This window comes from Heterodontus francisci, chromosome 30, assembly GCF_036365525.1.
Source record: "Heterodontus francisci isolate sHetFra1 chromosome 30, sHetFra1.hap1, whole genome shotgun sequence".
Classification (NCBI taxonomy): domain Eukaryota; kingdom Metazoa; phylum Chordata; class Chondrichthyes; order Heterodontiformes; family Heterodontidae; genus Heterodontus; species Heterodontus francisci.
Genome location: NC_090400.1, coordinates 17,008,284 through 17,024,267, shown reverse-complemented (window position 1 = coordinate 17,024,267; position 15,984 = coordinate 17,008,284). Strand labels below are relative to the sequence as shown.

The 15,984-nt window shown below is 44.8% G+C and overlaps 2 protein-coding genes across 22 annotated transcripts in view; one reads left to right on the top strand and one right to left on the bottom strand.

The window, feature by feature from the left end:
- The window catches only part of LOC137346603 (uncharacterized), a 98,135-nt gene extending 92,373 nt beyond the window's left edge, over positions 1-5,762 (bottom strand). For 7 of the 12 annotated variants that reach the window (XR_010968734.1, XR_010968735.1, XM_068010166.1 and 4 more), the window contains exon 1: positions 5,437-5,730. The gene's annotated coding sequence lies outside the window, so the exon portion shown is untranslated. Of the gene's footprint in view, positions 1-4,902; positions 5,022-5,436 lie in introns of all 12 variants that reach the window. The other 5 variants (XM_068010170.1, XM_068010176.1, XM_068010171.1 and 2 more) reach the window with 3 other exon arrangements.
- Positions 1-15,984, top strand: part of gtf2ird1 (GTF2I repeat domain containing 1) — a 193,908-nt gene that overhangs the window by 73,371 nt on the left and 104,553 nt on the right. For all 10 annotated transcript variants that reach the window (XM_068010158.1, XM_068010156.1, XM_068010163.1 and 7 more), the window contains 2 exons: positions 1,015-1,198; positions 2,067-2,383. In XM_068010158.1, coding sequence (XP_067866259.1) covers positions 1,015-1,198; positions 2,067-2,383 — 501 coding nt within the window. The remainder of the gene's footprint in view (positions 1-1,014; positions 1,199-2,066; positions 2,384-15,984) is intronic.

Sequence of the window (15,984 nt, the reverse complement as noted above, 5' to 3'; positions counted from 1 at the left end):
CTGATCTGTCCGAGGCCTCAACTCCTCTTTCAGGCCTGCTCCGCATAACCCTCGACTCCCCGAGATTTCAAAAATCTATCTACCTCCTCCTTAAATACATTTGGTGATCTAGCCTCCACAACTCTGAGGCAGAGAATTCCAGAGATTCACCACCCTCAGAGAGGAGAAATTCCTTCGCATCTCAGTTTTAACTGTGTGACCCCTTATTCTGTAACCATGTCCCCTAGTTCGAGATTCCCCCACTAGTGGAAACATATTCTCAACGTCTACCCTGTCAAATCCCCTTAGAATCTTATGTTTCAATAAGATCATCTGTCATTCTAAACTCCAATGAATAAAGGCCTAACCTGTTTAGCCGTTCTTGATAAGACAGCCCCTTCATCCACAAAAGCAACAAAATCCAGTTCTTACAGGTAAAAACTGTCATTGTTTAGCAGGTGAAACTTGCAGATTGGAAAATGCTTGTAAATATTTGGCTCTGGGCCACATTTTTATATTTACAGCATAATCAATGAAATATTTGCTATATGATGACATACCTGCATGATTAAGGGAATTCTGCCTGCTGTGAAGTAATGTGGGAAAACTTTTTTTAAGGGAATTACAACTTAATAGTTTAGAGATACAGCACTGAAACAGGCCCTTCAGCCCACCGAGTCTGTGCCGACCATCAACCACCCATTTATACTAATGCTACACTAATCCCATATTCCTACCACATCCCCACCTGTCCCTATATTTCCCGACCACCTACCTACACTAGGGGCAATTGCTAATGGCCAATTTACCTATCAACCTGCAAGTCTGGCATGTGGGAGGAAACCGGAGCACCCGGAGGAAACCCACGCAAACACAGGGAGAATTTGCAAACTCCGCACAGGCAGTACCCAGAATTGAACCCGGGTCGCTGGAGCTGTGAGGCTGCGGTGCTAACCACTGCGCCACTGTGCCGCCCTTAATGGATATTAGTTTGGACTTTCTCGGTCATTAATGATGAGCCCGCTTTGATTTCAGGTGAGGCCCTGGAAAAGTCTTCGATTGTCCCTGTGCCTTATGAGAAGATCCTGAAGGACCCGCCTTCTATCATAGTTCATGGGCTGCCTGATGGGGTCAGCTTCAAGCGGCCTTCAGAGTACGAAGCTCACACTCTGAAAAGGATTCTGGAGCGAAGTAACCGAATTCGATTTACTGTGAAAAGGTATTTGCCCACAAAATGGCTTATTAGACAGGAGAGAGGACTGACTGACAGACACATTCATTGAGCTGTTTCTGAGAGGATGGGAAGGCTGAATGATGCAGTGTTTTCTCTTCCTCCTCAAAATCCACCCAAGCAATACTCGATGAAAAACATAGGATGGTGATAATAAAACATTTTTCTTTGTCATGACGAAACATGAACTTGCATTTATATAGTGCCTCTCACCTTCTTGGGATGTCCCAAAGCACTTTACAGCCAATGAAGTACTTTTGAAGTGTACGTGCTGTTATGATGTAGGAAATGCAGCAGCCAATATGCATACAGCAAGCTCCCACAAACAGCAATGTGATAATGACCTGATAATCTGTGTTCGGTGTTGGTGGAAGATTAAATATTAGCCAGGACACTGGAAGAACTCACCTGCCCTTCTTCGAATAGTGCATCATTTTTGTGCACTTGAAAGGGCAGATGGGACCTCGATTTAATGTCCCATCGAAAGACGGCACCTCCGACAGTGCAGTACTCTCTCAGTGCTGTGGTTAAGTATCAATCTGGTGTATGTGCTCAAGTCTCTGGAGTGGGGCTTGAACACGCAACCTTCTGACCCAGGTGTTACCATTAACCACTCATGTCCTTTGAGGGTGAAACTGTGAGCTGGAATGCTGCAATAATTGTGGTAATACTGAGCTGATCTCAGCATTCTGTATTTCCCCCTCCCCCAATCTAGAGTCTCCCTGAGTCCCATTGTGTGTACACCTCTCACATATTTTACAGTTTAAAGCAGAATCTTCACTGTAAGTAAAAATAGTCAATGCTATTCTCATTTTCTTCTCCTTTCCCCCACCTGCCTCTCCCTCCAACTCTCCAGACCGTGTGACGAGGATATCCAGGAGCTGAGGACCCGTGTGGAGCAGGATCGGGAAACCCAGCCTGGAAAAAGCACTTGTGATTTTAATCGGGAGAGTCCGGTGGCTAAACTATCCATTCAGGACGCAAGCAATGAACGGACGCCACCGCAATTCCTTTATGACCTCCCGGGATCCAGGATCCCATTGAATTTAAACCAGGACCTTCTGACTACAAGGCCCACTACAAACTTTAACCATGAACTTTCACCCACTGGAGCCTCGGTTATGATGGACTCGAATAAGCTCCCTCCTGCTCGGGACTGCGCTGATGATACTGGTAAAAGCCTTTTATATTCAGGGAAACCCAAACCAGCAGCACTTGGTTGAAAGAAAAGTCAACAAGCACCCTGATGGTTTGTAATGTGCTAATTGGTCAGTGTCAGAAGATATCGAGTTTCTTTAGCTCCCTCTGGTTCTTCCCAGATACGATAGAGCACAATCTGTTTGAGTGAAGCTACTTCCGCCTTACCCGAACAATGTGCCTCGCCCTCCATCCCCAATGACTGCTCTTAGTGCCAATTCTCCAGCCATCCCTTGGTCTCTCTGAGTTAGAATCAAAGGTTGAATTTATGGATGGAGAATCATGGGCTGTACATTCATGATTTCCTGCTGTGTGTGAGATGGATGGCCAAGGTTTCCCACTGGTAGCCCAAACCCAGAGAGCTACTCCTCGTATCAAATCGAGCAGAGCTTTGTGCTGCTTTAGGGACTGAGTTGAGATTGGCAAAACTGAACTGGATTTAAACCACCAACAAAAGATGTATGGCCAGCATCCAACTTGCTGTACCCCTGATTTATGTTCCTCTTCTACATCCCACCCCCTGCGGTTATTTCTCAATCACCATTATATGCACATTGATGGCCTGATTGGTGTGGTTGCTGCCTTCTGTCAAACCCAACAGGGTATGAGATCAGGACGGTGTGGGGGGGTGGGGTGGGGGTTGGTGCAGTGATGGCTTGAGTTTTGCGACTGGCTTTGCTGGTGATAAAAAGCTTCAAGTCACGAGCCACACAAGTAAGTGTAAAAACTGGAATTTTATTTAATGGGTAGCATGGTGATGTCTGATTTACATCTGGGAGGTTTGAGACCGCCATTCAGAAATCAAATGGTCCAATCCTGAACTGGATGGGTGGCAACACGACTTAACTGGTGCAACCAACCTCTCCAAGCAATGAACACATTATTGCTTAGATTAGAAAGGGAAGCAAGAGATAAAGGGGAAAAGTATTCACCAGTGATGAGGTCAATGATATTGTGTGTGGTTTCCAACTCAGGAACATGAGAGTTTCATGTCCTCTGACTGAACCATCTTTCAACCTTTTTGAATTGTTGATCCTATTGTTAGTGACATGGTCCAGGGCTGCACACCAGCTCTATTCACTCACTCCAATCCTTCTGAAGCAGCTAGCATTTGACAGACTGAAAAGGCATAGCCAACTTTGTTTTGTCAGTTATCTCCTGTGCAGCAGGACTGGGGTATTGATTTAATACCTGCCACACTGAAGGAATGAATTCAATACTTTGTAAAATATCAAGGAGGAGTTGGTGCCATTTGGTGGTATTTTGAGTTGTGGTGTCTGTATATATTTTGACTGATTGCTGCGGTAATGGATTGAATTTTACAAATTGTTATTTAAACAGCCTTGGTGCCTTCAATGCATTGACTGTTGAATGCCCTGGGTGTTGGATTAGAGGGGCCGAGCTTGCTGATGCCTTGTGCTCGCCGGTGAGGAACGCATTGTAGAAATGACTTTGTTAATCTATTTTTTTAAGTAAGGATCTATTTTAACAAGCTCCACCACCGGCATTCCCCAATGGCTCTGTAGATGTGCATTGCCCTGCATAGTACTAAACCTTTTCAACCAGGAAGGCCCCAGGTTCAGTTGCTGGTCTGTGCTGATCTCAGGCAGAAAAGTGGGTTTAGCTGCCACAGAGGCCTCTATAATCCTGAGTGGGAGTCGGCCAGGGCTCCACCTGTTCCCTGGCATCTGTTTGTGCCATTCTTCAGCTGGCTGTTAGCAGGTATGTGGCAGACTGCACATTAACAACACCCTACAGGTGTTTTTGCTGCAGAGATGGTGGACCAATTCCATTCATTGTTTTACTGAGATCATCTATCAATTTAAAGAAAGAAAGAACTGGCATTGATGTTTGCATCTTTCATATCCTCAGGGTGTCCCAAAGCATTGCATAATCCAGTGAGCTACTCTTTTGAAAGGGCAGTAACTGCTGTTGTGCAGGGGAATGCAGCAGCCAATTTGTACATTTCATGGCTGCACAAGCACCAGATGACATTGACAATGTTGTCATCTGTTTTGATGGTACTACTTGAGGAAAGAACGCTGACCAAGAAATAGGGAGCACTTCCTATTCTGCTTCAGAAACTGCCACGGAATCTTTTAATGTGGATCTGAGCAAACAGAACAATTCAGCGCGACAATGCAGCACTCCCTCAATACTGTGCTGAAAAGTCAGCCTACATTATCAATGGGAGTTTCCTCCAGGATTCTCCTAATCAACCACTGAAACGGCAGTGGAAATTCAGCAGGTACTCCGTTTACACTTGAACAGGGTTTACACTGATCTTCTGCTGAAGTTATGGCAGCAGGGCGGGAGAACCCCATGGAAACTTCTAGTGCATGTAATCAATGATCTGGAGAATGTAGAGTGTCTTCAACCAACAACCTTGTGAAGGGAGAGTGCTATCAACTGAGCCAAGGTGACACCTAAAGGAGTTTTAGTTCTGGTGAATCCTGGGTGAGGACTCTTGCCATATCGCTTGTTGCTTAACTCACCCGTGTCGCAAAGCAGTGTAGCCGTAGATCAGTGCCACGCTGAGGTAGATCAGTGCCACGCTGAGGTAGATCAGTGCCACGCTGAGGTGCAGTATAGCCTGCTGTCTGAGTAATGCTGTCTGTTTGAATGGCCGGAGAATACAAGCTTCACAAAATCATTCACAACAAAATTGCGCTCAACAACCAATTTGGCGGTTCTTAAATTCTACAGAACTTTCTTATTTTAAAAAAAGGTGTAAAATGTAGCCCCGAGAATAGGGGCTAATGAGCTTAAAATGACCGTATGACAACAAATGGTTAATGATGCAGAGGTGCTAACACCACCCCCTCATAAATTGAGACAAACTTTTAAAAAAACAAGAGATTTGGTATATAAATGACGAGCTGTTTTTTTTTCTAACATAAACCAATATAGATTGACAGCTGGCTTATACACCTCATTCGTGGCTTATCTAACAGATCAAAGTTCTTCACAAAATCTATAATACTGCATCTGAAAATACTTTATAGAAAACTTTAAAAAAAAAATCCTACCTGTTATCACCATGTTGCTATGCATCTTAGTTTAAGGTTTACCTGAAACAGTGATTGTACACAGTGTATTTCAACGCTCCTGCGTGGCAGGAATGTCTACAAGTAGGCCCACTGAAAACATCTTAACTTTCTAGAGTGATCTACAAATTACTTGCGCAAAAAAAAGTGTGCATAAACGTGAAGCCCAGTGCAGAAACCAGACAAAAAACTGTTTAGAATACTCTAGAGATATTTGTACCTGGTACACACTAAAATAAATACAGCTGCATGGAGACACCTGCTACTGTGCTGTTTCCGACAAAACAATGCATTTGCAGCTTTTATCTGCTGGCGACATAATTTTCCGTTTTTTGTACAAAGCACTTGTACATCATGTCCTGTGAGTAAAATGACTCTGCAGCCACAAGTAAACAAGGCAGTTGTTTTTTTTTAAAACTGGTTAATTCCCCCTTATGTATATGACCATGTTTATATAGTACATTAATTATAAACAGGTGTAGTAAAGAAAAAAGCCTCTCAATTTAATTGATAAACTTGCATCAAAGCCTTCTAACAATCCCCCTCAACTGATCAGTCCTTGTTGTCTCACAATTCCTAGATCTGACTGTAGCGCTGAGGAGCTTTTGCTGACCCTGCAACCAATCACGGGCTTAGTGTAGCAAGTAGCTGAGACGACATTTTGCAGCTGCTCGACAAAGGGAATTCAGGCTGATTCCACACTTACCTGTCTGTCTTTCATGCAAATCACGCCAATATAAAAAAATTCTCAGTTTGAGAAATCTATTGCGAAATCATGAATGAGGCTTAATTTTACATACAAATCGCACCTCTCGCGTCAAATCCGCCACACTAGGCAAAGCTGATACATTTATGGTCTTCACTCAATCACTGCAAGGGCAAAGTCAAGCCATTTTATTAACATCATAAAAAATGCCTGCTGGAATCACTGACTTTAAGGTAATCATTTTATATTTGTGTTTCATAATGTACCAGTAAATCTTGATGGCATTCCTCATGATCAGAATAAGTTAGAATGAGTTCATGTCAATAGTGGGAGTCCTTTATTCAGCTGATTCTAAATCCAGCCCCAGGCTTTTCAAGGGGCAGGTCTCTTAACTCAGACACTTCCAGCAATAATTTTATTTTAAAATCTTCCTGACCTCAATTATTGTCATTTTAACCTGTAACTCCCTTCAAGTTTAGTGTCTGACATCAGTTAGCTGCTAGTACTGTTGATTGTTGTTGTGCAATGAAGAATTGGCAGCCATTAGTTCAACCAGGAACCAGCTTGCTCACCCATGTGTTGTGTGATTGCCTTTAAGAGTGATATCCCTTTAAGATCTTAGTATGCCAATGAGCTTACCTGCCAGGATGCAGTCACATGACATGGAGCCAGTAACTAACACCTAGAGGCAAGTACTGTAAATAGATAGCTCTGTACTGTATATACTTGTTAGCTTTTAATAAACCATTTGAGATCTTCAATCAACTGAACTCCACGCATCTCATTTATGTTGCATCAGACAACATAAAAAGCTTCTCATTACATGGTGGCAGCTGTGGTGAGAAGACAGAATCCAAGATTGAAGGCCACAGGAAAACAGCTTTAAAAACTACCTACAGCTAAAAGAGAGATCGTTCAAAGAAACACTGGCCCAAATAGCGTAAAGAAGAAAAAAAAACTCACCCCAGCTGTGGAGGACAGAGCTGAACGACAGGCTGCCAATCAATCAGTGTGCCGTCGGTACAGGAATCCCAGTTTTTTTTTAAAAAAAGCTTGAGCTGCTTGCAAAATAAATTTTTTTTTTGTAACAGCTCAGTACAAGAAAAAAAATTGGGAAAACCCAATCCCTATCTCAGGCTGATCGATTGTTTTCAAAGCCTCCCACATGCTGATCAGGTCTGCGCCATTACAGGAGGCACTCAACAGCAAAAAGCACGAGAATCCTCCATTCACACAGCTCACAGCTAAAACTATAAAGAGAAACCCATTAAATCATCGTGTGAAGAGCTTTCATTCACTCAGCCTGAGTTTAAAAAAAAACATAAAACCACTCATCCATGAAGAATTGCCTCTTCAACGGAATTAAAACCCTAATTTTAAAAAAGCACTTGAAATGCCTATTGCACAGCTGTATAAACAAACAGACTAGAGTGCTGGAAGCAAGATAAACAGACAAGCTTCTCCTGTCAATTAAACCAGCCAGTTTAAAGAACAGAGAATTTTTATGGGAAACAGTACATAGTCACAGAACCAGGTCTTAAAGCAAGTTATAAAGCAAAGGAACAGCAGGAACATGAATACCAAATTTCCAGCAAGAACTGGATATCCCTTCCGAGTTCAAGCTGTTCAAACAGAGAATGCAGTTATGCTTCACAGACCAAGCAATGGTAGAACCAGAGAACCAAGCTCTAAAAATACTAATAGCAGCTGGAAATGAGGGATTGCACAGAATCAGTACCTCCAGCTTATCTGACCAGGACCATAAAGATCCCGCAAGAAATGGAAAGTGCTGAAAGATCAACTCCGATTAAGAGTGAATTTTCGAATTCACTGCCTAGAATTGATGTCCTACAGGCAACAGTCACAGGAATCAACAGACCAGTTCGTTGTTAGATGCCATAGTAAGGGCAACAAATGCAATTTTTCAGAAGTTGAGCTGTCAAACCAAATAATGGTGATTGTATCAACACCCTTTGAAGCGTTTCAGAAGGACCTCTTGGGGAAAAGAAAGGTCACGGCATTGATGCGGTGCTGGAAGATGGCAGGAAATACGAAGCCATTGTAGCTGAACAATAGCACCTACCAGAGTTGACTGACGGGAATAACTGGACCAGGGCATATCGATTTAATTCAAGGCATGTAGATTTAATTCAGTTTTTATTTTGAATTCATACATCCCATCCTTATTTTTAGATTTCCATTTATTCACTCCTATGTCCATGTTTATAATGGAATCTTCTTGTGTAAGCTAACACTCTGTAATTACAGCTTCCCTCTAATGGTAATGCTACAGTTTCTGTTGTAAAGGTGGGGACAGGAATTTATAATGGAGGAAAAGTTGTCGGGAAATATGCATAGTTGTAAGATATTTGATGTATAGCTATCTGTGCATGTGAATTCATTATGTTTATACATTGCAGTATCTCCTTTGTTTTTTTTAATTTGTCATATCAGTCTTGCTGGGGCTGATTTTCACCTAACCCACCCATTGAGTGCCTGTCTGTTTTATGCTAAAATATAAACTTCCGACCCATTTCTTCTAAACAAATGAACACTTGTGTAAAAATAACACACACAGGATGTAGAATGGGTATGTTAGGTGTTTTGATGCAATGTTTCCTCTAAGCTGTAGGCGTGCACGGCTGCCCAGCAATCTTAAAAGGACTCTGCAGTACAACAAGCCGGCCACACACAGCAAAGAGATATTAGAGGGAACATTATTGTTATGTGAACTCTGCCGATCAGCATAGTGAGTGCAATATTGGTGATTTCACTGTACCCAATTACCTCCCAGGACTTCAGGCATATCCGATCCAATGGGAATTCTGGAGCTCATGATCATTAGATTCCCAAACTTAGACTGATTTACAGAATCGACTTTGTACTTTGAAAATTTTTGCTTCAGGAGCCGAACATGGATTATCGAACTACCAGAGGTCAGTTTAGAACAGTTAGCCACGATAACCATTCAAGAGAGATGGCACTGCAGATGTTACTTGAAATTAAGGTAGACTGGGAGCCAATGCTTAACTTGGATGTTAAGGGAAAGCTGGGAAAGAAATAGCTGAGACTCTGTGACTACAGTTTTTCAAAGTTCTGTGGGAAACTTATTTTGGAAAAGGTGACTCCCCTCTTCAGAAATGGAGACCGGGATAAGCCAGGAACTTTTAGGTCTGTTAGTCTTTCTGCAGTTGTGGGTTAAACTGCTAGAATCCATAATACAGTTATTGAACACTTGGAGAAACCCGAATTAACCAGGGCTAGATCAGCCCAGATTTCTAAAAGGCCGGCTGTGCTTGACGAGTTCATTGAAGGAAATGCAGTGGATGAGGCTTATATAGATCTTCAAAACCAAGCATTTGAGAAGGTATCACATGAGAAACTTAAGTTAATGGCAAATGGCATTGAGGGGAATGTGGCCACATGAGTCTGAAGAATGGGGGCTGGGGTAACAGGCAGATTCATGGAGTGGAGGGATGGAGGGCAAGATTTTCGTGGCGAGGTGGGGGCAGGAACAGAGGTGGGCAGGCCCAGAATTTCCCGCTGCCAGCTAGCACGCTAATTCCCCGGCACAGTGCAGACTGCCTGCCATTTCCAGGAGGCCGAGTCAGGTCCAGAATGGCTACCCATCCACAAGCGGCAGATAACCTATTGATCCAATTAAGGGGCCTATTGAGGTCCCTCTCCTGTACCAAGGGCAAAGCCAATTCAGTAAATTGATCTCCTTTGAATGGTGGTCTATGTTGGGGTCACTCTTGTATTGTGTGGCACTAGAGTTGTGTTTAGGCCACATCGAAAAGGGGTGACAGATTCCCATCTTTGAAGAATCTGATGAGTTTTTAATGTGCTTTGACCTTAATCATTTGTTTGTTCCAGCTCTCACAAGCGAATTATTAAATGAAATTCAATTCCATAATTTGCCATGGCAGGATTTGAACTTGCAAACTCTGAGGTGCGAGCCCAGTGGCATAAGCACTATATACTTGCACCCAATACAGGTTGGGATGGAATGGGTATTTCTCACTATTCTTGCTACTATTGTGTTGTGACTTAATGAGCCACTGCCTACAAACTGGAAGCTGCGGCCATGCATGGATAGAAGATTGGTTAGCTAACAGGAAACACAGAGTAGGCATGAATGGGTCATTTTCTGGTTGGCAAGATGTAATCAGTGCTGGGGCCTCAACATTTTACAATTTATATAAATGACTTGGATGAAGGGACCGAAGGTATGGTTGCTAAATTTGCTGATCACACAAAGATAGGTAGGAAAGTAAGTTATTAAGAGGACATAAGGAGGCTACAAAGGGATATAGATAGGTTAAGTGAGTGGGCAAAGATCTGGAAAATGGAGTATAACGTGGGAAAGTGTGAAATTGTCCATTTTGGCAGGAAGAATAAAAAAGAAGCGTATTATCTAAAATATTAGATTGCAGAGCTCTGAGATGCAGAGGGATCTGGGTGTCCTAGTGCATGAATTGTAAAAGGTTAATATGCGGCTATAGCAAGTAATTAGGAAAGCTAATAGAATGTTATCATTTATTGCGAGGGAAATTGAATACAAAAGTAGGGAGGTTATGCTTCAGTTATACAGGGTATTGGTGAGACCACATCTGGAGTACTGTGTACAGTATTAGTCTCCTTATTCAAGGAAGGATGTAAGTGCATTGGAAGCAGTACAGAGAAGGTTTACTAGGCTAATATCTAGAATGGGCGGGTTGTCTTATGAGGAAAGATTGGACAGGTTGGGCTTGTATCTGCTGGAGTGTCGAAGAGTAAGACGTGACTTGATTGAAACATAAGATTCTGAGGGGTCTTGACAGGGTGGATGTGGAAAGGATATCTCCTTTTGTGGGAGAATCTAGAACTAGGGGTCAGTGTTTAAAAATAAGGAGTCGCCCATTTGAGACAGATGAGGAAATTTCTTTTCTCTGAGGGTCATGAGTCTTTGGAATTCTCTTCCTCAAAAGGCAATGGAAGCAAAGTCTTTGAAAATTTTTAAGGCAGAGCTAGATTGATTCTTGATAAAACAAGGGCATGGAAGGTTATCTGGGGTAAGCAGAATGTGGCTTAATCAGTTCAGCCATGAACTTATTGAATGGCGGAGCAGGCTTGAGTGGCCAAGTGGCCTAGTCCTGCTCCTAATTTGCATGTTGGTGTGGGTTTCTGCCCCTGCAGGGACCCAGCATCTTTAGGGTTCTCCTGACCCTATACTGGTATTGCGCGCTGCACTTTTTCTCTCCAAGCCACTCTGAAAGTCAGTATTATTAATACATCTCACTTCAAATTGGGCTCAGATTCTGAATTAACCAACTAGTTTTATTGACATTAATTATACCAATCAAACATGTACTGAACACTGCAAAAATACTGCCTGGTCTTTTAACTGTCTGCTGCACAAGGATCTACCAACAGTCTGTCACAAGTTCCTGCCTCAATTTTGGTTCAGTCTTTTTCTCTGTCTCCCAGTCTAGAGGCTTAAACATCCCATTGGCCTTTAAACTGCCTAGAATGCATTATTAATGCTTGATATTTCCTGTGACCGAGAGTCCCATTTCCAGGTTGAATGAGCCACAGGTGAAAGATGTTCACATCAAACGGAATCTTCCCAGCTTAATTAACACATTAAAGCTTTGTAGAAATTGAAAACAAAAGCCATTTTCCCAGAAGTCAGATATATTGGAGCTTGGTGGCCATCTTCGACCTACCTCAACCTTAGGTTTACATTTAAACTGAGCACAATGTATTCATTTATATTTATACATAAAGCAAGTCTCTACCTATACACAGTGACAGATATAAAATCTAATAAACAGTAAATAGAGACAATACATTTGTATACAGCAGGTTGTATATAATGAGCTATGTACAGTGACCTTTAAAGAAAAGATTTACATATCACAACTTCAGGATGTTCCAAGTGTTTCACAGCCAATGGAGTACTTTTGAAGTGGGATTAGACTGTATGGCTCATATGGAGAGAAATGGGAAAAGATTTGAAAGGTCAAATGACTACTTTCTATACAGTAACATTTTATAATTTTTTTTGTTTGGAAAGGTAAATGAGGCAAAAGAGCATTAGGGCATGTCGCTGTCTCTGTGGGGGGGGGTACATGTCGCTGTCTCTGTGGGGGGGGGGTGCATGTCGCTGTCTCTGTGGGGGGGGGGTGCATGTCGCTGTCTCTGTGGGGGGGGGGGTACATGTCGCTGTCTCTGTGGGGGGGGGGTACATGTCGCTGTCTCTGTGGGGGGGGCATGTCGCTGTCTCTGTGGGGGGGGGGTACATTGTCGCTGTCTCTGGGAGGGGGGGCATGTCGCTGTCTGTGAGGGGGGTGTGGGGCAGGTCGCTGTCTCTGTGAGGGGGGACATGTCGCTGTCTGTGAGGGGTGTGGGGCAGGTTGCTGTCTCTGTGAGGGGGGTACATGTCGCTGTCTCTGTGGGGGGGTACATGTCGCTGTCTCTGGGGGGGTGCATGTCGCTGTCTGTGAGGGGGTGTGGGGCAGGTCGCTGTCTCTGTGAGTGGGGGGAGCGGGTCGTTGTCTCTGTGGGGGGGGGGGGGGTACATGTCGCTGTCTCTGTGGGGGGGGGGCATGTCGCTGTCTCTGTGGGGGGGGGGCATGTCGCTGTCTCTGTGGGGGGGTGTGGGCAGGTCGGTGTCTCTGTGAGGGGGGGCATGTCGCTGTCTCTGAGTGGGGGGGTGTGGGCATGTTGCTGTCTCTGAGTGGGGGAGGTGGGCATGTCGCTGTCTCTGAGGGGATGGGGGCATGTCGCTGTCTTTTTAAGGGGGGCAGGTCGCTGTCTCTGAGTAGAGGGGGGCATGTGGCTGTCTCTGTGAGGTGGGTGTGGGGCATGTCGCTGTCTGTGAGGGGGGAGCAGGTCGCATGTCTCTGAGTGGGGGGTGGGCAGGTCGCTGTCTCTGTGAGGGGGGGCAGGTCGCTGTCTCTGAGAGTGGGGGGAGGGCATGTCGCTGTCTCTGAAGTGGGGGGAGGGCATGTCGCTGTCTCTGAGTGGGCATGTCGCTGTCTCTGAGTGGGGGGAGCAGTCGCTGTCTCTGTGAGGGGGGGTTGGTGCAGGTCGCTGTCTTTTTAAAGGGGGGGGTTGCAGGTCGCTGTCTCTGAGGGGGGGGTTGCAGGTCGCTGTCTCTGTGAGGGGGGGGGCATGTCATCTGGCTTTACACTTCTTGGACAAATCAAACACATTATAAGAACTCACACAATTATTAATACACTGAAACCATTGTACTAGCTACAGAACGTAGTGCCATAATTCATTCAACTCAACAAACCTCTCCATGTTCCTTCTAATCAAATGATCATTCTATGGTTGGAGGATGGATTCTGTTACCAGTTTAAGCTTTCTGATTATTTGGGGAGGGGGGATGGGGGCTCATGTAACTTTCATTTAAGAATGTACAAATAATTAAGTCTCAAAGTCAGGATGGAGGGGAGAGGTTTATTAACTTCAAAACTGAGCATATGCAAGGGCCCAAGTCAGTTCACTGGCGTACGTGTCCCATCTCAAAAACATTCCCCATTATGGATGGACCCCATTATAAATGTAATTATACATCACTATGCCCAAGAATCACTTCCATTGTGTTCAAACTGGAGGCAGCAAAGTTCAAGAGCACAAGAGTCTTGGTAGTACATTCAGGATTAATAATATGTTTACCTGATACTGCATTTCTTGAGGAGATGATCGTGTTACTTGTATTACGTAAAAATAAGTAGTGCAGACGTTCATTGACACATATCCAGATTAAAGCACTGATCCCCCTCCCCTGCGCTGATTCCCCCCTCCCCTGCGCTGATTCCCCCCTCCCCTGCGCTGATTCCCCCCTCCCCTGCGCTGATTCCCCCCTCCCATGCGCTGATTCCCCCCTCCCCTGCGCTGATTCCCCCCTCCCCTGCGCTGATTCCCCCCTCCCCTGCGCTTTTCTCCCCCCTCCCCTGCGCTGATTTTCTCCCCCCCTCCCCTGCGCTGATTTTCTCCCCCCCTCCCCTGCGCTGATTTTCTCCCCCCCTCCCCTGCGCTGATTTTCTCCCCCCCTCCCCTGCGCTGATTTTCTCCCCCCCTCCCCTGCGCTGATTTTCTCCCCCCACTCCCCTGCGCTGATTTCCCCCCCCCTCCCATATGCTGATTTTCCCCCCCCTCCCCTGCACTGTCCCCCACCCCACCATCACCCTCCCTCCCCACCCCCCCACCCCCCCAAAATCTCTCTAGAGCCTATAGTTCCTAAGAACTAGGAGCAGGAGCAGGCAATTCAGCCCCTCGAGTCTGCTCCACCATTCAATACAATCATGGCTGATCTCAACTCAGCCTCAACTCCACTTTCCTGCCCATTCTCCATAACCCTTCAACCCTTTACTAATTAAAAATCTGTCTATCCCCTCCTTTAAATTTACTCACTGTCCCGGCATCCACCGCACTCTGGGGTAGTGAATTCCACAGATTCACGACCCTTTGAGAGAAATAATTTCTCCTCATCTCTGTTTTAAATCTGCTACTCCTTATGCTAAAACTATGACCTCTCGTTCTAGATTGCCCCACAAGAGGAAACATCCTCTCTACGTCTACTTTGTCAATCCCCTTAATCATCTTATATACCTCAATTAGATCTCCTCTCATTCTTCTAAACTCTAGAGAGTAAAGGCCTAAACTGCTCAATCTCTCTTCATAAGACAAACCCCTCATCTCTGGAATCAATCTAGTGAATCTCCTCTGAACTGCCTCCAATGCAACTACATCCCTCCTCAAGTAAGGGGACCAAAACTGTACGCAATACTCCAGGTGTGGTCTCACTAATGCCTTGTACAGTTGCAGCAACACTTCCCTAATTTTATACTCTATATTCCTTCAGCAATAAATGCCAAAATTCCATTTGCCTTCCTTATTACCTGTTGTACCTGCATACTTGTTTTCTGCGATTCATGCACGAGGACACCCTGATCCCTCTACACCGAAACACTCTGAAGTTTCTCTCCATTTAGATAACAATTTGCCTTTCTATTCTTCCGACCAAAATGGATAACCTCACACTTATCCACCTTAAGCTCCATCTGCCAAATTTTGGCCCATTCACCTAACCTATCCGTATCCTTTTGTAAATTTCTTATGTCCCCCTCTCACTTTGTTACGCTGTCCTGCACTGTCCCCTGTCAGTGCCAGAATTTAGAATTTAGAAGAGATACAGCACTGAAACAGGCCCTTCGGCCCACCGAGTCTGTGCCGAACATCAACCACCCATTTATACTAATCCTACACTAATCCCATATTCCTACCAAACATCCCCACCTGTTCCTATATTTCCCTACCACCTACCTATACTAGTGACAATTTATAATGGCCAATTTACCTATCAACCTGCAAGTCTTTGGGCTTGTGGGAGGAAACCGGAGCACCCGGAGAAAACCCACGCAGACACAGGGAGAACTTGCAAACTCCACACAGGCAGTACCCGGAATTGAACCCGGGTCCCTGGAGCTGTGAGGCTGCGGTGCTAACCACTGCGCCACTGTGCCGCCCTATCTGTCCTACCTGTGTGGCTGGAGCTCCTCTACCCCTGTTCCCCACCAATGTCTATCTATCCTGCCAGTATCAGTTGGAGCATACATGGTTACAGCATAGAAAGAGGCCATTTCGCCTTTCGAGTCCACGCCTGCTCTCTAAAACCATTTCATTCAGCTAGTCCCGCTCCCTTGCCCTTTCCCTGTAGCCCCGACAATATTTTTTCTTCAGGTGCTTAACCAATTCCCTTTTGAATGCCTCAATTGAATCTGCCTCCACCGCACTCTCAGGCAGTGCATTCCAGACCTTAACCACTC